At 37.7% G+C, this 24,193-nt stretch overlaps 1 protein-coding gene across 11 annotated transcripts in view; it reads left to right on the top strand.

Annotated features, from left to right (window-relative positions):
* Positions 1 to 24,193, top strand: part of DNAH6 (dynein axonemal heavy chain 6) — a 352,679-nt gene that overhangs the window by 127,883 nt on the left and 200,603 nt on the right. For all 11 annotated transcript variants that reach the window (XM_074397642.1, XM_039462280.2, XM_074397653.1 and 8 more), the window contains 5 exons: positions 3,591 to 3,704; positions 5,280 to 5,423; positions 18,418 to 18,630; positions 19,251 to 19,343; positions 20,719 to 20,838. In XM_074397642.1, coding sequence (XP_074253743.1) covers positions 3,591 to 3,704; positions 5,280 to 5,423; positions 18,418 to 18,630; positions 19,251 to 19,343; positions 20,719 to 20,838 — 684 coding nt within the window. The remainder of the gene's footprint in view (positions 1 to 3,590; positions 3,705 to 5,279; positions 5,424 to 18,417; positions 18,631 to 19,250; positions 19,344 to 20,718; positions 20,839 to 24,193) is intronic.

Below are 24,193 nucleotides of genomic sequence, written 5' to 3'. Positions count from 1 at the left end.
AGCTACTCAAGGTGGGCTGAGGCAGGAGAATCACTTGTACCTGGGAGGCAGAGGTTGCAGTGAGCTGAGATAGCGTCACTGCACTCTAGCCCAAGTGACAGCATGAGATTCCATCTCAAAAAAAAAAAAAAAAAAAAAAAAAAAAAAGAGCTACAACACACATGTGAGCACTCCTTGAGTCAGAAAGAATAACGTTGGTACTGTTACCAAGATGGCAGAGCATGAAGCCCCCGCCCTTCCTTTTTCCCTTGGACATACTTACTCAACAACACCTGAACCAATTTCTTTTGTGAGAAATATAAAGACAAGTTGAAAGTCTCTTGCACCATGGGTAAGTATAAAAGCAGTTTATTGAAGCCAGTAGAATAATTTCTAACACCCTTTCACTATAATTCCTGCCCCCAACACACTGCTACACAATTAGGAGGAAGTTCTCAGCTTCTCCCTGGGGAAGGAGGGAAAGACAAACTGGATGGACTGTATGGCATGCTGATATTTTAGGGGTCTGCCTGAGAGATTGGTTTCTCTTTTGCCTGAATTTGATTATGGACAGGAAAGGACCCCAGGTTGGAAGCCACTGAGAACAAAAGCAATAGTTTGGACCAGTTTGTACTCACTAGCCATTAGCACCCCTCCCCCTACCCCTGACTAAGTACAGAGTAAGCAAGCAAGAACTCCCAAATCTCAACTTCTACCTGGACAAGGAAAGATTTGAAGTGGCTGTCCAATGATGTGCATTATCAGGGGACTGCTCAAGGGACAAACTTCTCTATCACCTGCCTTGGAGTAGTGACAGGATCCAGCATTTTCTAGATGCCTTATATGTAGAAAACCCTAAAGCTCTAGGGGGAAAAAATTAAAACTAATAAGTAAACTCAGGAAAGTTGTAGAATACAAAATCAACTTACATAGGTTAGTTGCATTTCTATATACTAACAGGAAACAATCCAAAAGATAATGGAAACAATATACAATAGCATCAAAAAAATAGCATGCCATTTATAACAGCATCAAAAATAATAAAAATAAAGTAAAAGTAAATTTAACCTAGGAGGTGAAAGACTCACACGCTGAAAACTAAAAACCTATGATGAAAGAATACACAAATAAATGGAGAGATATCCCATGTTCATTGATTAGAAGACTTAATATTGTTAAAATACCTATACTACCCAAAGTGACCTATACATTCAATGCAATCCCTAATTCCCAATGACATTTTTTACAGAAATATTAAAAACAAATCCTAAAATTTATAGGGAACACAGAAGATCTCAAGTACCCAAAACAATTTTGAGAAACAAGAAAAAAGCTGGAGGGCTCACATTTCTTGATCTAAAAACATATTACAAAGCTATAGTAATTAAAATAGTGTGATACTAGCATACCTTCAGACATACAGACCAAGGAAACAGAATGGAAAGCTCAAAAATAAATCAACAAATATGGTCAACTCATCTTTGGCAAAGGTGCCAAAAATACACAACAGAGAAAGGATAGTCTTTTCAACAAATAGTGTTAAGGAACTGGATATTCACATGCAAAAGAATGAAGCTGAACCCTTATACAAAAATCAACTCAAAATGAATGTATTAAAGACTTAAACAAAAGACCTAAAACTATAAAATTCCTACAAGTAATTATAGGGGAAATTTCATGAATTTTATGACATTGGCCTTGGCTATGATTTCTTAGATGTGACACCAAAAACCATTGCAACAAAAACAGAAATAGACAAGTGACTACATCAAACTAAAGAGCTTCTGCAAAGCAAAGGGAACAATCAGCAGAGTAAACAGGCAAATACAGAATGTGAGAAAATATTTGCAAATTATATACTTGACAAGTGGTTATCATCTAAATTCCTGGAACTCCTATAACTCAATAGCCAAAAAAGCAAATAACCCAAATTTTTTAATGGACAAAAGACTTGAATAAATATTTCTCTAGAGAAGACATACAAGTGGCCAACAGGCATATGAAAAGAGACTCAACATCAATAATCATCAGGGAAATTAAAATCAAACCACAAGAAGGTATCACCTCACATCTGTTAGAATTACCATTATAAAAATAAAATGAATGACAAATATTGGCAAGGATGTGAAGAAATTGAATCCTTTACACTGTAGATGAGAATGTAAAATGGTACAAACACTATGGAAAAGAGCATGGTGGTTCCTCAAAAATTAAAAATAGAACTACCATATGACCCAATGATCCCATTTATGGGCGTATATCCCAAATAATTGAATCAGGCTCTTGAAGATATATTTGCACTCCCATGTTCATTGAAGCATTGTTCTCAATAGCCAGATATGGAAACAACCTAAATGTCTATCAGCAGATGAATGGATAAAGATAATATGGTGTCTACATAAAATAGAATTTTACTCAATCTCACAAAAGGAGAAAATCCTGTTATGCCACAGCATGGATGAACCTGGAGGACATTATGCTTAGTGAAATAAGCCAGCTACAAAGACCGCATGATCTCATTTATATGAGATATCTAAAGTAGTCAAACTCATATAAGCAGAAGTGGAATGGTGGTTTCCAGAGGCTGGGAGAAAGGGGAAATGAGGAGATGTTCTATAAAGTTTTAGTTATACAAGGTGAAAAAGTACTAGAAAAAGTACATTAAATAACTTTGTTAACATTGTTATTATCATTACTATACTTTACACTTAAAAATTTTGTTAAAAGAATAGATCTCATGTAATATGGTTTTTACCACAAGAAGAAAAAATTAGTTAAAAAATAAATTTTTAAAAAACACAGAACCTGAAATAGAAGTGTGTCTTTCTCCTTCCATCTGCCATGACTGATTCCTTCCTGATTGCCTCTGATCTAGCCTTACTTCTGTGCCTCTCAATTATTTGGAGAATAGGAGTGAAAGCCTAACTGATCTAGGTTGCAGGAAATCATTTGCAATTATTAATGGAAAATAAGACTAAATTCCTAATGTCAAAGCCCCAAAATTTCTGTGCAACCAACTCCCTGAAGGTTTCCCCACCATTGAGCCAAGGCAGTCTTAAAACACTTCTCATGAAAACACCTTCTTCAGATTTTCTTGCACCCTTCCTCTCCATAAGGTTCATATACAATCCTTGGTTAGAAAAGAGTAAGAAACCACACTGTGCTCTCCATCTTAAACTTCACTGTCTTCCCCACCAGCTACCACACAGTCATTTCCTCTTATGCCATTTAAGTACAGAAGCCTAACAGAAATCAGTGCCTCTAAAGACTCATCTGCTTTCCCTAGAAGGTCTAGCACATATGTGCACATATAATCCAACTCAAAGAAGAATGCCTCTGTTACTCTTATAATATTTATGTCTTTGGAGAATATTTAAGTCCTAAGGAAATACCAGGAGTTATATTTTGTTACTCTAATGGAAATTGTAATATATGTGGGGTTTTGTGGAGTTTTTTTTTCTTCATTTGTTTCTAGTGCTCCTTTTCCTAACCCATTTAAGCCTCACATTCTGCCAAGTAATCACTGTACCAAGAATTACTAATAGGAGACTAGCATATGATCATTACATCTGAAAACTAAATTGCACATTTTGTTTACTACATTCTTATAGGTAGAAGTTTCCAAGTTTGAAGCTTTGGAGGAAGTTAGTGCTGAACTGAAGCTCAAACAATTGCTCTGGGATTCTTTCTCTGAATGGGATAAACTCCAACAAGAATGGTTAAAGGTAGGGGGAAAAAAGCCTTCGGTTCTTAATTTATTTTTATATGAATTAATATTAAATTCTTATAATTTGAATTATAACTTTTAACAATCTGGTGCTTTTCTTAATGTCAGTAAATATGCAATGGTATCATTTTCTGATAATATTTATAAACTTTCCAGTGAAAATCATAAAGGTCCTCATCTCACTGTATGCTACAGAGTAGAAAGTACTCTTGCATGCTAGGCTTCTCAGGTCCTTCATGTTAGAAGGCTACATAGTGGAAATGTCAACAGAACATGCTGTGTGACATTTAATCACTTTGTGACTTCTAAACAGTGTTGTCATCATACACTCCAGTGTTATTGAGGATCGTAGCATTTTATTTGTGATCTACACACTTTAGGTTTCTAAATTTGTTGTCCTTTAAAAAAGGAAACCATTTTGTTCACTGTAATAGAATAGAGTGATAAAATCTAGTATCTTCCTTTGAGAGCTCAGTAGTAAACTTTTAAAATTAGCCAGATATCAACAGCAATCATAGAGTTTTGTTTCTAGGATCTACCCTATATTCAATCTTTACAAGGGTCAACTCTCTACGAGTCAAAATAGATGGCCACCTATACTTTCAAGTGTGGTATGGACATGTTAGAAATACTGTCAACTTTACAAATATTGTTTTACACTTCTTATTCATCCTACCTATGCTGATGCCTATAATTAGAAGCCACATAGATTGGTTAAAAAAACAGTAACATGGTAAAATATGTTTCAGATAATGTTCTAGTTGCTGGGAGTGCCAGTGGAGAATAAGAAGAACAAAGTTCAAACATAGAACTTACCTTCTGGTGGAGAAAATAGAAAACAAACAAACAAAAACAAATGCATGCTGTAACATCAGTTTTAAGTGCTCTTCTTTAAGTCATTTATCACTTATCTCAGCAGTAAAAAAATATTCTTAAGAAGAAGCAGCTTAGAGAATTTTCTGATTACCACTATGGATTAGAGCAGTGACTTCCAATGTAGGATGCATTCACCCTAGGAAATACACAAGAAAATCCATTAGGGAGCAGAAAGAAAATGAATTTACAAAGAAAGAAAAATGAAGGTTTACAAATTTTCTACTGCCATCAGTGTACATGTATGGCTATCTAACATCAATATATGTGTATACTCATATGTTTACATAATAAGAAAAAAATTATAGATCTGTAAGCATATTGGGGTACATCTTTAAAATATTTATGTTAAACAGGTGCATAATCAAATAATAGAAGACTACTAGGTGAGAAATTCCTGGTTAGCAAAAGCAAAAAATTAGCTACTTGTCTCCTTTAAGGACTTTATGAATATTAATCCTCAGAAGTAAATTGCAGAGACTGCAATACTATATTTGATGATGTGAGAGACAAGAACATGAAAGAAATAAACAGGTGATGCTGGATATATAATATTTTTAACAATTTAGTAGGTAAAGCCATTTCCAAAAATATAGTGTAGATTTGGATTAACTAACTTCTTAAAATTTTTTTAGTATTTCAAACTTGACTTTGATTTTATGTTTTAACTTGTTTTGCTTTTTTTAAAAAAATTCCGTAGTCCAAATTTGATTGCCTGGATCCAGAAGTTCTCAACGGTCAAGTTTCTAAATATGCTAAATTTGTGTCTCAACTGGAAAAAGGCTTGCCGCCCAACAGTGTAGTGCCCCAGCTCAAACACAAAGTGGAAACCATGAAAGAAAAGGTAAGATTGGTAGAAATTATTTCAAAAATTCTAGGCCAGTTGATTATTAATTGATGCTAATGAGACAAAATCAGGAATTCTTCCCTGATTAAGTTAGTCAGCTCTGCAAACAGAAAAAACAATAGTCAAATTCATTTTTTTGCAGTGGCACAGGCTGCATCCCTGTCTTCAGTTGGCCAAATCATGCAGTTGAATACTGTGGTTAGAAGGGGCATTCAGAGTGTTTCCCAAGTGGTAGGGGAAATAGTGCAGGAATAGGTTGTAGTTGTACTAAGGTACTGATCCACTCAAACCCTTAGGGAGCCAGTTGAGGCTGGGGTAAACTTGTCCAATCTACCTTGTCCATTTGCATAACTGTACCACATAACTATGCCATTTTCCAGATGTGCTATGATGTGAAGAAAGTTGGGAAACCAGGCTCCAGGTGTACAGGGCTGGCTCTTTGAAACCAACTCAGCTAAGCCAGTGCTTGAAATGGTTAAGAAAAGGGATATGATTTCAGTTTTTTAAACAATTTTAGGGTATTTTGTTGTTGTTGTTTTGTTTGTTTGTTTCTTTGTTTTTTGAGATGGAGTTTCACTCTTGTTGCCCAGGCTGGAGTGCAGTGACACGATCTCGTCTCACTGCAACTTCTGCGTCCTGGGTCCGAAAGATTCTCCTCCTTCAGCCTCCCAAGTAGCTGGGATTACAGGCACCCGCCACCATGCCTGGCTAATTTTTTTGCATTTTTCTTGGTTGAGACAGGGTTTCACCATGTTGATCAGGCTGGTCTCAAAATCCTGACCTCAGGTGACCCACCCGCCTCGGCCTCCCAAATTGCTGGGATTACAGGCATGAGCCACTACACTCAGGCAATTTTAGTTTTTGTTTTTTTTTAAAAAAAAAAAAAAAAAAAAAAAAAAAAAGATGAAATCAAGAACTAAAAAGATGTGGAAAAGAAAAGTAAGTAAAGCTTCAGACACAATAGGAAGAAAATTTTCCACCTTGAAAAGAGCATTATTTGCACAGTATTTTTCCCCTTTAGCTTACACTGTCTAGTCAAAACACTTCCCAAGTTGTTTAAGTCAGCTTCTTTCTTCTTTATTGCCTTTAGTGTGATTGTATCTTGTAATAATAAACAAATTTATTTGATATAGTTTGCATTCCAACTTGGGTTCCCTTGAAATCCTGATTTATATATTTTTTTAACTTGCATACAGTAGAGGTCACTTTTTGTGGCATACAGTTCTGTGGGTTTTTACAAATGAGTAATGTATCTAATAAAACAATCCCATACAGAACAATTTCATTACCCAAATAATTTGCTTGTGTTGTCCCTTTGTAGTTAGCGTTTCTCTTTATCACAATTCCAGAAAACCACTGAACTGTCTTCTGTCTTCTATAGTTTTGCCTTTTATAGAATGTTATCTAAATGAAATAATACAATATTCAGCCTTTTGGGTCTGGCTTTATTCACTCAGCAAAATGCATTTAAGATCCTTCTATATAGTTGTACCCAAAATATATAATATACTCTTACAAATAAAAAGACAAATAACTCTTTAAAATGGGCAAAGGATTTGAATACACCCTTCCCCAAAGAAGACACATGAAAAGATACTGAACACCATTAGTTATTAGGGAAATGAAAATCAAAGCCACAATGAGATAGCACTTCACACTCCCTAGGATGGCTATGACCAAAGAGACAGATTATATAAGAATAAGTATTGTAGGGAATATACAGAAATTAGAACTTTCACATGTTGCTGGTAGGATTGTAAGGTGGTACAGCCACTTTGGAAAATAATCTGGCATTTGCTCAAGATGTAAAATATAGATCTACTGTATTACCATTTAATTCTGCTTTTAGATATAGGCCCAAGATTATTGAAAGCATGTGTTCACACAGAAACTTCAGTACAAATGTTCATAGCAGCCTTGTTCATAATAGCCAAAAGTGAGAAAAAAAAAACAAATTTCCATCAGTTAATAAAAGGGAGAAATAAAATGTGCCATATCTATATGATGAAATTTTATTCAGTAGCAAAATGAAATTAAGTCATGTGCAACAGAATAGACAAACGTTAAAAACATGATGCTAGGCTGTGTGCAGTGACCAATACTTTGGAAGGCAAGGTGGGAGGATCACTTGAGCCCAGGAGTTCAATACCATCCTGTACATCATAGCGGGACCTAGTGTCAGCAAAAATTAAGATAAAAAATTTAAAATCATAATGCAAAGTAAAAGAAGCCAGTCACAAAAATAATGGCCAGATACCATGTCATTTATATGAAATGTCTAGAATAGAGAAATCTATAGTGAGAGAGTAAACTCATGGTTACCAGGCAGTATGGGGAGGAAGAAACAAGAGTGACTGCTTATGGGACCTAATGAGTATGGAGTTTCCTTTTGGGGTGATGACATATTCTAAAATCAGATAGAGGTGATGGTAACATAACTCTGTGAATTATAATTTTTTAAGAAAAAAAGATTCTTCCTTGTTGTCATGTGAAGCAATAGTTCATTTCTTGCTTTTTAAAAATTATACTTTAAGTTCTGGGATACCTGTGCAGAATGTGCAAGTTTGTTACATAGGTATATATGTGCCATGGTGGTTTGCTGCACCCATCAACCTATCATCTACATTAGATATTTCTACTAATGCTATCTCCCCTTGTCCCCCACCCACCCCCAGCAGGTCCCAGTATCTGATGTTCCCCTCCCTGTGTTCATGTGTTCTCATTGTTCAACTCCCACTTACGAGTGAGAATATGTGGTGTTTGGTTTTCTATTCCTGTGTTAGTTTGCTGAGAATGATGGTTTCCAGCTTCATCCATGTGCCTGAAAAGGACATGAACTGATCGTTTTGTATGGCTGCATAGTATTCCATGCTGTATATGTGCCACATTTTCTTTATCCAGTCTATCATTGATGGGCATTTTGTTTGGTTCCAAGTCTTTGTTGTTGTGAATAGTAGTACAATAAACATACGTGTGCATGTGTCTTTATAGTAGAATAATTTATAATCCTTTGGGTATATACCCAGTAAGTAATAGGATTGCTGGGTCAAATGGTATTTCTACTTCTAGATCCTTAAAGAATTGCCACACTGTCTTCCACAATGGTTGAACTAACTTGTGCTACCACCAACAGTGTAAAAGCATTCCTATTTCTCCACATCCTCTCCAGCATCTGTGACAGAATGAGACAGGATCTCACTATGTTGCTCATGCTGATCTTGAACTCCTGGGCTCAGGTGATCCTTCTGCTTCAGCCTCTCAAAGTGCTGGAATCACGAGCCTGAGCTATCACGCCCAGCCAGTTCATTTATTTTTATTTTCTAGTATTCCATTATATAGATATATCATAGTTTATTTATTCATTCACTTGATAAAAGATATCTGTGTTCTGTCTCACTTTGTAGTGATTACTAATAAAACTGCTATAAACTTTCATGTACAGCTTTTTGTTTTGTGTGAAAATGAGTTTTCTATTAACTTGGATAAATAGCTAGAAGTAGGATTGTTAGGTTGCTCTTTCCATACTGTATTATTTGAAAGGAAGTTACTGTGCACAGCCATACTTAAGAGATGGAAATTTATGTTCCACCTCATAAAAGCATTGACACCCGGTAGCAATGAGCATAATTTGTATCTAGATTTTCATTTTTAATACTGTTAAATTATGTCAGGAAATACACAAGATGAGCCTGGAGCATCTTGAAGTGACAGGAAGTAAGAAAGGGCTCAAAAAACAAAATCATGGGAGAATATCAAAAGGGCAAAGAAGTCTCAATGGCCAAAGTCTTAATAATTTCAGGCAAAAAAAATCTAGTGTTGTATTATAGCCCAAGTTATAAAATAAATATCCATGAATTCATACTGATACAAATAAATGATTGAATGAATGAATGAATAATTTTATGATGTTACTGCCACCTCAAGATAGTGGTGCTTCATTTAATTTGATGCTCTGTTGTTGGAAGTGTGCACATTTAGTATTGTTACTTCTTTTTGAGGAATTGACCCTTTCGTCATTTATGAATTGTCTCTATCTCTGATAAGATTCCTTGCTAACATTTACATTATCTGAAATTAATATAGCTAGTTCAGCTTTCTTTCAGTGTTCATATGATATGGCTTTCTCCATTTTTACTTTTATCTGTGTTTTTATATTTAAAATAGTTTTTTTTAGATAGCGTGTAATTGACTTCTTTTTTTATCCAATATTCTTAGTCTCTTAACAGGTGTGTGTAGACCATTCACATTTAAAGTCATTATATATATAGTTGTATTGAATCTACCACCTTGCCAGCTGTTTTAGTCTATTGGTTCTTTGTTTCTTTTTCTCTCTTTTTGTGCCTTCTTTTAATTTAATTGCATGTTTTATTATTTCATTTTATCTTCTCAATGAAATTATTCGTATCACTTTTTATAAAATTTTTAGAAAATTGTTTAAAATTGTTATTCTAGGCTTAAAATATAAATTTATAATTAAATCAACCTTCAAATAATATTTTACTATTTTACATGTAGTATAAAGACCTTATAATAGTATACACCCAATTAATTCCTCCATACATTCTTTGTGCTGATGTTGTTATGTCTATATTTATATATATTATAAATAAAACTTATTTTTACTGTTTTGCTCCAGACAGTTATCTTTTAGAGCAATAAAAATAAGAAAGAAAATGAATTTTACTTTACATGTATTCCATTTCCAGTGTTCTTTATTGCTTTGTGTGGATCTAAGTTTCTGCCTCTTAACATGTTCATTCTGCCTAAAGAATATCCTTTAATATTTCTAATAGAGTAAGTATGATAATAATTAATTCCCTCAGTTTTTATTTTGAAGAAGTCTTTATCCTTTAGTTTCGAATGATATTTTCACTGGGTATGTAATTCTGAGCCAACAGTTTTTGTTCCTGTTTTTCCTTCAGTAATTCGGAGGTACTCTTTTCTTGTTTGCCTGATTTTGGACAAGCAGTCTGCTGTAGTTTTAAATTCTTGTTGTTCTATAGATGATGTGTCCTTTTTTGTCTGGCCACCTTCAAGATTTTCTCTTCGTCTTGATTCTCATCAGTTAGGAATAGAGTATGCCTAGGTGTGCTTATGTTGTTGTTTACTGTTCAGATTTATTTTGCTTGATGTTCTCTTGAGTTTCTTGGATCTGTGATTGGGTACTTGTTTTTAATTTTGAAAAATTTTGCAGCTGTTATTTTTCAAGCATTTCTTCTGCTCTGTTTTCTCTCTCTCTTTTCCTTCTGTGATTTCTATGATATGTACATTCAGTGATTTGACATTGTCCCATAGGTCTTGGATGCTCTGTTTTGTTTTTATTTTCTCTTCTCCCTCTTTTCTCTCTGCATATCAGTTTCTGGAATTTATACTCACTTATCTTCAAGTTCATTAATTCGTTGGCTGTGTTAAACCCATTAAAGGCATTCTTTATCTTTTATACAGTCTTTTTTATTTCTAGCATTTTAGTTCAATTTGTAATTGTACTTTCCATCTCTCTGTGACATTTCCCAACTGATTTTGCTTGTTATCTGCATTTTCCATTAGCACCTTTAACATATTAATCATAGTTATTTTAAATCTCTACTTCCAACCTATGTGTCTGATTAGTGTTTTGTCTCTTAGATGTGTGGTTTTTCTTGCCTTTTCACATGCATCTTAATTTTTTGTTCAAAGCCAGATATCTTACATAGTTTGGTAAATACCAAAGCAAATAATATTTATGCTTGGAAATGAGCATGCCTCTTCTTCTACTTGGATTTTTGGTGACATGTTGTGTTAAATGTAGTTAGGAATTGGGCTAGGTTTACGGGTTGATGTTGCTATGGTTACCATCAGTGCACCACAGGCTTCAAATTTTTCTAGTGATACCTTGAATTTAGGTTTGGGCTGGTTTTTTTTTTCTTTTTCTTTTTTATTGCATTTTAGGTTTTGGGGTACATGTGATGAACATGCAAGATTGTTGCATAGGTACACACATGGCAGTGTGCTTTGCTTCCTTCCGTCCCCTCACCTGTATCTGTCATTTCTCCCCATGCTATCTCTTCCCACCTCCCCACCCTCCCACCCCTCCCCCATTTCCCCCCAACGGACCCCAGTGTGTAGTGCTCCCCTCCCTGTGTCCACGTGTTCTCATTGTTAAACACCCGCCTATGAGCGAGAATATACGGTGTTTGATTTTCTGCTCTTGTGTCAGTTTGCTGAGAATAATGGTTTCCAGGTTCATCCATGTCCCTACAAAGGACGTGAACTCCTCGTTTTTGATGGCTGCATAATATTCCATGGTGTATATGTACCACATTTTCCCTATCCAGTCTATCATCGTTGGGCATTTGGGTTGGTTCCAGGTCTTTGCTATTGTAAACAGTGCTGCAATGAACATTCGTGTGCACGTGTCCTTGTAGTAGAATGATTTATAATCCTTTGGATATATACCCAGTAATGGGATTGCTGGGTCAAATGGGATTTCTATTTTTAGGTCCTTGAGGAATCGCCACACTGTCTTCCACAATGGTTGAATTAATTTACATTCCCACCAACAGTGTAAAAGTGTTCCTATTTCTCCACATCCTCTCCAGCATCTGTTGTTTCCCGATTTTTTAATGATCGCCATTCTAACTGGTGTGAGATGGTATCTCAATGTGGTTTTGATTTGCATTTCTCTGATGACCAGTGATGATGAGCATTTTTTCATATGTTTGTTGGCCTCCTGTATGTCTTCTTTTGTAAAGTATCTGTTCATATCCTTTGCCCATTTTTGAATGGGCTTGTTTGTTTTTTTCTTGTAGATCTGCTTTAGTTCTTTGTAAATTCTGGATATCAGCCCCTTGTCAGATGGGTAGACTGCAAAAATTTTTTCCCATTCTGTTGGTTGCCGATTCACTCTACTGACTGTTTCTTTTGCCGTGCAGAAGCTGTGGAGTTTGATTAGGTCCCATTTGTCTATTTTGGCTTTTGTTGCCATTGCTTTTGGCATTTTGGTCATGAAGTCCTTGCCTACACCTATGTCCTGAATGGTTTTGCCTAGATTTTCTTGTAAGGTTTTTATGGTATTAGGTCTGATGTTTAAGTCTTTAATCCATCTGGAGTTAATTTTGGTGTAAGGTGTCAGGAAGGGGTCCTGTTTCTGCTTTCTGCACATGGCTAGCCAGTTTTCCCAACACCATTTATTAAACAGGGAATCCTTTCCCCATTGCTTGTTTTTGTCAGGTTTGTCGAAGATCAGATGGTTGTGGGTATGTTGTATTTCCTGTGAGGCCTCTGTTCTGTTCCATTGGTCTATATCTCTGTTTTGGTACCAGTACCATGCTGTTTTGATTACTGTAGCCTTGTAGTATAGTTTGAAGTCCGGTAGTGTGATGCCTCCTGCTTTGTTCTTTTTGCTTAGAATTGACTTGGCTATGCGGGCTCTCTTTTGGTTCCATATGAAGTTTAAGGTGTTTTTTTCCAGTTCTGTGAAGAAGGTCATTGGTAGCTTGATGGGAATAGCATTGAATCTGTAAATTACTCTGGGCAGTATGGCCATTTTCACGATGTTGATTCTTCCTAACCATGAACATGGAATGTTTCTCCATCTGTTTGTATCCTCTCTTATTTCGTTGAGCAATGGCTTGTAGTTCTCCTTGAAGAGGTCCTTTACGTTCCTTGTTAGTTGTATTCCTAGGTACTTTATTCTCTTTGTAGCAATTGTGAATGGCAGTTCGTTCTTGATTTGGCTCTCTTGAAGTCTATTACTGGTGTATAGGAATGCTTGTGATTTTTGCACGTTGATTTTGTATCCTGAGACTTTGCTGAAGTTGTTTATCAGTTTCAGGAGATTTTGGGCTGAGATGATGGGGTCTTCCAGATATACAATCATGTCATCTGCAAATAGAGACAATTTGATTTCCTCCTTTCCAATTTGGATACCCTTTATTTCTTTTTCTTGCCTGATTGCTCTGGCTAGAACTTCCAGTACTATATTGAATAGGAGTGGTGAGAGAGGGCATCCTTGTCTAGTGCCAGATTTCAAAGGGAATGCTTCCAGTTTTTGCCCATTCAGTATGATATTGGCTGTTGGTTTGTTGTAAATAGCTTTTATTGTTTTGAGATACGTTCTGTCAATACCTAGTTTACTGAGGGTTTTTAGCATAAAGGGTTGTTGAATTTTGTCAAAAGCCTTCTCTGCATCAATCGAGATAATCATGTGGTTTTTGTCTTTGGGTCTGTTTATGTGGTGGATTACGTTTATGGACTTGCGTATGTTGAACCAGCCTTGCATCCCCGGGATGAATCCTACTTGATCATGGTGGATGAGCTTTTTGATATGCTGTTGCAATCGGTTTGCCAGTATTTTATTGAAGATTTTTGCATCTATGTTCATCATGGATATTGGCCTGAAATGTTCTTTTCTTGTTGAGTCTCTGCCGGGTTTTGGTATCAGTATGATGTTTGTCTCGTAAAATGATTTGGGAAGGATTCCCTCTTTTTGGATTGTCTGGAATAGTTTCAGAAGGAATGGTATCAGCTCCTCCTTGTATGTCTGGTAGAATTCAGCTGTGAACCCATCTGGACCTGGGCTTTTTTTGGGTGGTAGGCTCGTTATTGCTGCCTCGACTTCAGACCATGTTATCGGTCTATTCAGGGTTTCGGCTTCTTCCAGGTTTAGGCTTGGGAGGATGCAGGTGTCCAGGAATTTATCCATTTCTTCCAGGTTTACTAGTTTATGTGCATAGAGTTGTTTGTAATAATCTCTGATGATGGTTTGGATTTCTGTGGAATCTGTGGTGATATCCCCTTTATCGTTTTTTATTGCATCAATTTGGTTATTCTCTCTTTTCTTTTTTATTAATCTGGCTAGTGGTCTGTCTATTTTGTTGATCTTTTCAAAAAACCAGCTCCTGGATTTATTGATTTTTTGAAGAGTTTTTTGTGTCTCTATTTCCTTCAGTTCTGCTCTGATCTTAGTTATTTCCTGTCTTCTGCTAGGTTTTGAGTTTTTTTGATCTTGCTCCTCTAGCTCTTTCAATTTTGATGATAGGGTGTCAATTTTCGATCTCTCCTTTCTTCTCATGTGGGCACTCATTGCTATATATTTTCCTCTAGAGACTGCTTTAAATGTGTCCCAGAGATTCTGGTATGTTGTGTCTTCGTTCTCATTGGTTTCGAAGAACATCTTTATTTCTGCCTTCATTTCATTGTTTATCCAGTCAACATTCAAGAGCAAGTTGTTCAGTTTCCATGAAGCTGTGCGGTTCTGAGTTAGTTTCTGCATTCTGAGTTCTAACTCGATTGCACTGTGGTCTGAGAGACTGTTTGTTATGATTTCTGCTCTTTTGCATTTGCTGAGGAGTGATTTATTGCCAATTATGTGGTCAATTTTAGAGTAGGTGTGATGTGGTGCTGAGAAGAATGTATATTCTGTGGATTTGGGGTGGAGAGTTCTGTAAATGTCTATTAGGTTTGCTTGTTCCAGGTCTGTATTCAGGTCCTGGATATCCTTGTTGATTTTCTGTCTGGTTGATCTGTCTAATATTGACAATGGGGTGTTAAAGTCTCCCACTATTATTGTGTGGGAGTCTAAGTCTCTTTGTAAGTCATTAAGAACTTGCCTTATGTATCTGGGTGCTCCTGTATTGGGTGCGTATATATTTAGGATCATTAGCTCTTCTTGTTGCAGTGATCCTTTTACCATTATGTAATGTCCTTCTTTGTCTCTTTTGATCTTTGTTGCTTTAAAGTCTATTTTATCAGAGATGAGAATTGCTACTCCTGCCTTTTTTTGCTCTCCATTTGCTTGGTAGATCTTCCTCCATCCCTTTATTTTGAGCCTTTGTGTATCCTTGCATGTAAGATGGGTTTCCTGGATACAGCACACTGATGGGTTTTGGCTTTTTATCCAATTTGCCAGTCTGTGTCTTTTGATTGGGGCATTTAGTCCATTTACATTTAGGGATAGTATTGTTATGTGTGAATTTGATGCTGTCATTTTGATGCTACCTGGCTGTTTTGTTGGTTAGTTGATGCAGATTCTTGATTGTGTTGATGCTTTTTTACCATTTGGTGTGTTTTTGGAGTGGCTGGTACTGGTTGTTCCTTTACATGTGTAGAGCCTCTTTCAGGAGTTCTTGTAGAGCAGGTTTGGTGGTGATGAAATCTCTGAGTGCTTGCTTGTTCACAAAGGATTTTATTTTTCCTTCACTTATGAAGCCTAGTTTGGCTGGATAGGAGATTCTGGGTTGAAAGTTCTTTTCTTTGAGGATGTTGAATATTGGCCCCCAATCTCTTCTGGCTTGTAGGGTTTCTGCTGAGAGATCTGCTGTGAGTCTAATGGGCTTCCCTTTGTGGGTAACCCGACCTTTCTCTCTGGCTGCCCTTAGCATTTTCTCTTTCATTTCAACCCTGGTGAATCTGACGATTATGTGCCTTGGAGTTGCTCTTCTTGAGGAATATCTTTGTGGTGTTCTCTGTATTTCCTGGATTTGAATATTGGTCTGCCTTGCTAGGTTAGGGAAGTTTTCCTGGATAATATCCTGAAGAGTATTTTCCAGCTTGGATTCAGTCTCTTCATCACATTCAGGTACACCTATCAGACGTAGATTAGGTCTTTTCACATAGTCCCACATTTCTTGAAGATTTTGTTCATTCCTTTTTGCGCTTTTTTTCTCTGTTCTTGCCTTCTCTTTTTATTTCATTGAGTTGATCTTCGACCTCTGATATCCTTTCTTCTGCTTGGTCAATTCGGCTGTTGAAACTTGTGCATGCTTCACGAAGTTCTCGTGTTGCGTTTTTCAGCTCCATCAATTCATTTATACTCCTCTCTATGCTGTCCATTCTCGTCAGCAGTTCGTCCAATCTTTTTTCAAGGTTCCTATTTTCTTTGCGATGGGTTAGAACATGTTCTTTTAGCTCATTGTAGTTTCTTACTACCCACCTTCTGAAGTCTGATTCTGTCATTTCATCACCCTCCTTCTCCATCCCGTCTGGTTCCCTTGCTGGTGAGGAGTTGTGATCCCTTTTAGGAGGAGAGGTGTTCTGGTTTCGGGAGTTTTCATCCTTTTTGCGCTGGGTTCTTCCCATTTTTGTGGGTTTATCCACCTGTTGTCTGTCTCTGTCCCAGGGAGTTGGAGCTTTATGAGTTTCCCTTGCACTGCCTTTTTTGATTTTTCTTTCAGGTCGGACCCGCCCAGCTAGCAGCAGGCCTAGCCACTGCCTGCCCGCAGGGGCTTTGCTGAGCTGCTGTGGGCTCCGCCCAGCTGCCCTGAGCTCTTCCCTGTAGTCCTTTTTATAAGGGCGTAGTTAGCACTGTCTCGGCAATGGTGGCCCCGCCTCTGTTATGGTGGACTCTCTCTGTTGTGGCAGGTTGCCTCGGCAATGGCAGCCTGCCTCCGTAGCGGTGGAGAGTCTCAGTAATGGCGGAAACCCCTCCCCCACGGAGCCGGACCGTCCCGGTTCAGCTGTGCTTGGTTTGAAGGGCTCAACCCAGAGGGTTTCCAATTACTGTTTTTGTTTTCGTTGATGTTGGGGGTGGAGGGGTGGGACCAACCGAGCCTGATCACCTGGCTCCCTGACTCAGAGTCTTTTCTTTTAAGTTGAAGGACCCCGCGTTCTGGTCGCTTGTTGAAAAGGCGCCGGGATCTCCCGTGCTGCGACTCACGGAGTCGGCTCGAACCGCGGCGCCGGCTCCTGGCGGATTTTTTGCCTAGGAATCTCCTGGCCTGACTCGCTATTTCAGATGAATGGGCTATTCTGCCGTCTCAGGGCTCTGCTCGCCAGCTAAGAGGGCTCCCAGACCAGTGGCTTTTGTACGGAGAATGGCAGCAACAGGGAGTGGTCACAGCAGCCGCGCGGGCGGAATCAGCCCCGCGGGGGCCAAAACAGCCGCACCGGCTGGGACTGCGACGCTGGCGACCCCTCTGCCTGGGTATCTCCTGGTCTGTGGGCAATAAGAGTTCGTCTGGAAATGCGGCGTCCACTCACCCTCTGCACTTTCACTGGGAGCTGAAGTCCTGAGCTGTTCTTAGGCGGCCATCTTCCCAGCATTCCCCTGGGCTGGTTTACCAAAGGTTATTTTCTCAATTCCTATTTTCCCCTGACCTTGGGTCTTCCCTTTGTGTTGCACCCCACTGAGAATCTGTCACTTGCGACTTTCTACTCTGTATCCCACTGCTATTCTTATTCAATATTTGTTAACCTGGTGGGAGAGGTGAGGAGGAACATTCCCCTCATGGTCTGATTAAACCTCTATCTTAGTGAGGCGGTATAGCTCTTGTTCTCAGAATTCCTATCGCAGGTGTTCCTCCCACTTCTCCAGCTGTAGTGAGCCTAGCGTTTATTTCTGTCCCTCCCCCAAGGGTAAGTTGTTTTTTCCATGTTCTATTTCTCCAGTTATAGAAAGATATTGTCAATGGAGTTATCAGCAGTACCTTAAGGCAGTTTGTTGTTCCTTTCTCTGTATGTCAAGGGGTTTGTTCCACAGAGGAAATAGGGGAGATGAATTTGTTAGAGTTACTATATAATGGCCACTGTTCCCCTCCCTCAGCCAGCATCATAAAGGAAGCTTTCTTAAGAGTCCTTTCAATCTTCACTGTCAGCACCACTGTATTCGTAGGCTCAGAGACTTTCCATTCTCATGCTACCCCGCACTTAATCTTTAGCACTCGATTTTTTAAATTTAGCTGAATCTTCTTATCTTCTTAATAGTTCATATGTCATCCCAAGGAATCTGCCCCAGGTAAAAAAATTCTCAGTTAATGTTTCTCCTTGCGGAGAAACCTGTCGGTATCAATCTCCCTCCAAACTTTGAGTTGGTTCTGCCCTGCAAACTTGGTTTTCAATAGGCTCAATTAGAGTCATTAATTTGCAGTTGTCCAGATTTTGCTTTGTGGAAAGACGGGTAAGTGGTGCTCTTTCCAGCTCTCTATGTACACAATTTGAAACAAGAAGCTTTGGGTTATATTTTTAAGATAAAAGACATCATGTCTTCATGTCTCTGAGAGTGTTTGCTTTTCAGCTTCCAGTTATCATTGACTTGAGGAACCCGGCTTTGAAGCCAAGACATTGGGCAGCTATTGAACAAACAGTTGATGCCACTCTAGTGGATACTGAAATTCCATTAACCTTGGAGAGGCTCTCCGAGTTGCATGTTTTTGACTTCGGTCAAGAAATCCAGGACATATCTGGACAGGCTTCTGGGGAAGCTGCCTTAGAAACAATTCTTAAAAAGGTAAATCTGGATTATATATTTATCTATATAATTAGGGAATGTGAAAGTTTTCAGATTCACTTTTGGTAATCTGGATGGATTTTTCAATGTTGCAGCTTTCACTCTCTCATTATCAGTCATCCCTCTATTGTTTCCTTACAACAGATATTACTGTTATCACCTCTAAAAATCTCCTCCTTCTGCTTATCCTATAGCACATAGGAACTTGATGGCCACAAGGTTTGAAATGTGCATGCTTATATAAAAAACTATATACCAAGAAAGATCTTTTAAACCCAAATACATTATCTTCCAAACTACCAGAGAAATCTGTTAAATGCTTCAAAAGACCTTAAGATTTTCTTAGTTTTGATACTATCTCCTTACCCTAAAGATATATGCACACCTACTAATCCTCTGCATAAAAAGATTTTTTTCTCTCAAAGCCTGTGTTATTATCAGTCAAATAAAATTAAGCAAGTCAGTGTCACCTATCCACGAAGAAGATTTTGTGAATTTTAAAGGGCAATAAGGAGGAAAATGGATAATTATGGAGTTTTTACTTACTTCATTTCACATGCATTTATTGATTATCTAAACACAGTGAATTTAGATATTCTAAGACTTGAATTATTTCTAAGGTGGAAGACTCTTGGAAAACAACTGAATTTGTCATTCTGCCTCACCGTGATGCCAAAGATGTGTTTATACTGGGCGGCACAGATGACATACAGGTGGGTAACCAGATTATTGAAAACTTATGGTAAAGGTTCCAGCCACAGCTAGTTTTAAATCTTCTGTGAGAGATTTTGATGAGGGAATAAAATATGAGAGTCACTTAAGAAGAAAAAATCTAACTGGAAAAGCAAGATGAATGCAAATAATTAACATGAATGCTTGTACATGAAATATTTAACAAAGCATTAAAAATGGCAAATATATTTAAGAGTTGCAACCTTTACTTGGTAACTGTTGAGGAATTTAGGAAAACAGAAAGATCCGTTACAGCTGAAATGATCAGAGCATTCGTCTTAGACCAGTCATAACAAGGTGGATCTTAAACATTAGATGGGATTTGATAGACATAGAAAAAAATAAAGGCCACTTCAAACCATGTAAACAAGGCAAAGAAACCTGAATGAGCATTTCACATTTATAGCACACCAAAAGGCTAAATTCACTTGAATGTGTTGAAATTAGGAAACGACGGCCATGCTCTGTCAACCATAAAAGAAAATAAATCTAACCCATGTGTTTGAAAAAGTCTTTATCATTTAAAATCTGAAGGAACATTTGTTTAGTAAAGAGAGCTCAGTCATGTAGCCCAACTTAAAAGGCAAAGCTCCGGCCCAATAGGGTGTACCCAGGCTAGAATTAGAGGTAAAATGGCTTTGCCAGGTGTAGGTTGGAAGAGCAAGACCAGACATCACTGTGCACGGTGGATGGGAGAGGAGACTCAAAGAGATCAGTAAGTTTAGGGCAATTGATGTCAAATAGTGCAGCTTCTACTCTCAAAAGCTTATTATTGAAATGGACCATTAAATCTTTCAGATTAACAGACACATTTTTAAAAATTCACATGCTCTGTGAGAGATGCTGTTGTATAAAGGGGAGTAGTAGATGACGGAGGTGGAGGAGAAACTGTTATAACCATTCAGAGCTTGATATGAATGAGTTCATTTCTCCCTCAAGATAATTGAGAGAAAGCGATAATTCACTGGACAGACAGCAGGCAATTTTGCCAGTATATGATATTTTGAGAAATGAAGGCAAAAGGGGTGACCAAATTGTATTAAGAAGGTACTAGTTACCTAATAGTGGGGAGAGACAGGAGAAGAGTGTTGAACCATACAAAAACTTGTACCGTTAATAATTACAGGAGCAACAGAAATTTGGCAATCAAGTCCTGGGTGACCTTTGAAATAACATCACAGTGCCACAAAGATGTGAATAATGAGGAGAAATTGATGAGTAGGAAACAGTAGGAGGGGCTAAGCTATCAATTCAAAAAGGTTGCCTTTAAATGGACTCTTGGGATTATGTATCTGAAATATTGCTGATAGCACAAATACCTGGTGCTGCATATATTTTCTTCCCCTTCCTTTAAAGGTCCTTCTTGATGATAGCACCATCAATGTTGCAACCCTTGCCTCATCACGTTACGTTGGTCCACTGAAAACGCGAGTGGATGAATGGCAAAAACAACTTGCTTTATTTAATCAAACACTGGTGAGTAAGAATAATTTCAATTCATACACTCAGAGAATTAGAGAGTCACAAGGACCTTAGAAATTGTTTTATTATTTAAATGCTATATGGTTTTATAATGTATGCTTTAATTGTGGACATGTTATCGTTTTTAAAATGTAAGAGAAATGCACAGGTATTGAGCTCTTCTTTACATAAGTATACAGCTTAATGCTATTACCATCACCCTTGCACAGGTATACTTCAGTGATATTGCAGATTTGGTTCCAGACCACTGCAATAATCCAAATGTTGCAATAAAGAAGGCCACATGAATTTTTTGTTTCCAAGAACATAACAAGTTATGATGAATTGGGAACACATGGACATAAAGATAGAAACAATAGATACTGGAGACTACTCAAGAGGGGAGAGATGGAAGGGTGCAAAGGCAGAAAAACTATCTATTGGATACTGTACTCGCTGAGTGAAAGGTCATTCCTACCTCAAACCTCAGCATAAAACAGCATACTCATTTAACAAACCTGCACATATAACCCTGAATCTAAAATATAAGTTGAAATTATTTTTTATACTGTACTGTGGTCCATTAAGTGTACAATGCTATATTGCTAAAAATGCTAATGATTATCTGAGCCTTTGGTGACTTATCATCTTTTGGCTGGTAGAAGATCTTGCCTCAGTGTTTATGGGTGGTTGCTGAAGGTGGCAGGGAGCTGTGGCAATTTCCTAAAATAAGACAGCAATGAAGTTTGCCACATTTATTGACTGTTCCTTTTATAAAAAAAAATTATTTGTAGCATGCAATATTTTATAGCATTTTACCCATGACAGAATTCTTTCAAAATTAGACTCAATGTTCTCAAGCCCTGCTGCTGTTTTACCAACTATGTTTATGTAATATCCTAAATCCTTTGTTGTCATTTCAACAATGTTTATAGCATTTCACCAGGAGTAGATTCCATCTCATAAAACCACCTTCTTTGCTCATCCATAAGAAGCAACTCCTCATCTGTTCAAGTTTTATCATAATATTGCAGCAATTCAGTCACATCTTCAGGATCCACTTCTAATCCTACTTCTCCTTCTATTTCCACTACGTCTGCTGTTATTTCCTCCACTGATGTCTCGAATCCCTCAAAGTCATCTCTATGGTAGAATCAGCTTCTTCCAAACTCCTATTAGTGTTAATATTTTGACCTCCTCCCATGAATGACAAATATTTTCAATGGAATCTAGAATGAATAGTCCTTTCCAGAGGGTTTTTATATTCACTTTTCCCAGATCCATCAGAGGAATTACTATCTATGGCAGTTATAACCTTACGAAATGTATTTCTTAAATAATAAGACTTTAAAGTTGAAAGTACTCCTTAATCCATAGGCTGCAGAATGGATTTTGTGTTAGCAGGCATGAAAACAACGTTGATCTCCTTGTACATCTCCATAAGCACTCTTGGGTAACCAGGTCCATTGTCAATGAACAGTAATATTTTGAAAAAAGTCTTTTCTTCTGAGCAGTAGGTCTAACAGTAGGCTTAAATCTTTAATAAATGATGCTTTAAACAGATATGCTGTCACATGGGCTTTCTTGTTTTATTTTTAGAGCATAGACAGAGTAGATTTAGCATAATTCTTAAAGGCCTTGATATTTTTTGAATGGTAAATGAGCACTGGTTTTAACTCAAAGTCATCACCTGCATTTTTCCCTAACATGAGTCAGCCTGTCCTCTGAATCTTTGAAGCCAGGCATTGGCTTATCTTCATTAGCTATGAAAGTCTAGATGGCATATTCTTCTAATAGGAGGCTATTTTGTCTGCATTGAAAATCTGATGTTGAAAGTAGCTACCTTCATCAATGATCTTAGCTAAATCTTCTGGATAACTTGCTGCAGCTTCATCAGCACTTTTTGCTTCACCTTGCACTTTTATGTTGCAGTGATAGCTTCTTTCAGTCTCATGAGTCAACCTCTGCCCTCCTTCAAACTTTTCTTCCACAGATTTCTTATCTCTCATTGAAAAGAGTTAGGGTCTTGCCTCGAACTAGGCTTTGGCTTAAGGGAATGTTGTGGTTGATTTTATCTTCTTTTTTTTTTTTTTTTTTTGTGTGTGTGTGTGTTATTTTCTTTTTTTTTTTTTTTTTTTCTTTTTATTGCATTTTAGGTTTTGGGGTACATGTGATGAACATGCAAGATTGTTGCATAGGTACACACATGGCAGTGTGCTTTGCTGCCTTCCGTCCCCTCACCTGTATCTGTCATTTCTCCCCATGCTATCTCTTCCCACCTCCCCACCCCCCACCCCTCCCCCATTTCCCCCCAACAGACCCCAGTGTGTAGTGCTCCCCTCCCTGTGTCCATGTGTTCTCATTGTTCAACACCCGCCTATGAGCGAGAATATACGGTGTTTGATTTTCTGCTCTTGTGTCAGTTTGCTGAGAATGATGGTTTCCAGGTTCATCCATGTCCCTATAAAGGACGTGAACTCATCGTTTTTGATGGCTGCATAATATTCCATGGTGTATATGTACCACATTTTCCCTATCCAGTCTATCATCGTTGGGCATTTGGGTTGGTTCCAGGTCTTTGCTATTGTAAACAGTGCTGCAATGAACATTCGTGTGCACGTGTCCTTGTAGTAGAATGATTTATAATCCTTTGGATATATACCCAGTAATGGGATTGCTGGGTCAAATGGGATTTCTATTTTTAGGTCCTTGAGGAATCGCCACACTGTCTTCCACAATGGTTGAATTAATTTACATTCCCACCAACAGTGTAAAAGTGTTCCTATTTCTCCACATCCTCTCCAGCATCTGTTGTTTCCCGATTTTTTAATGATCGCCATTCTAACTGGTGTGAGATGGTATCTCAATGTGGTTTTGATTTGCATTTCTCTGATGACCAGTGATGATGAGCATTTTTTCATATGTTTGTTGGCCTCCTGTATGTCTTCTTTTGTAAAGTATCTGTTCATATCCTTTGCCCATTTTTGAATGGGCTTGTTTGTTTTTTTCTTGTAGATCTGCTTTAGTTCTTTGTAAATTCTGGATATCAGCCCCTTGTCAGATGGGTAGACTGCAAAAATTTTTTCCCATTCTGTTGGTTGCCGATTCACTCTACTGACTGTTTCTTTTGCCATGCAGAAGCTGTGGAGTTTGATTAGGTCCCATTTGTCTATTTTGGCTTTTGTTGCCATTGCTTTTGGCGTTTTGGTCATGAAGTCCTTGCCTACACCTATGTCCTGAATGGTTTTGCCTAGATTTTCTTGTAAGGTTTTTATGGTATTAGGTCTGATGTTTAAGTCTTTAATCCATCTGGAGTTAATTTTGGTGTAAGGTGTCAGGAAGGGGTCCTGTTTCTGCTTTCTGAACGAAG

Source organism: Saimiri boliviensis, chromosome 1 (assembly GCF_048565385.1).
Source record: "Saimiri boliviensis isolate mSaiBol1 chromosome 1, mSaiBol1.pri, whole genome shotgun sequence".
Lineage (NCBI taxonomy): Eukaryota > Metazoa > Chordata > Mammalia > Primates > Cebidae > Saimiri > Saimiri boliviensis.
Note: the sequence above shows the minus strand (reverse complement) of the source record. Positions and strands in the feature narration are given on the sequence as shown.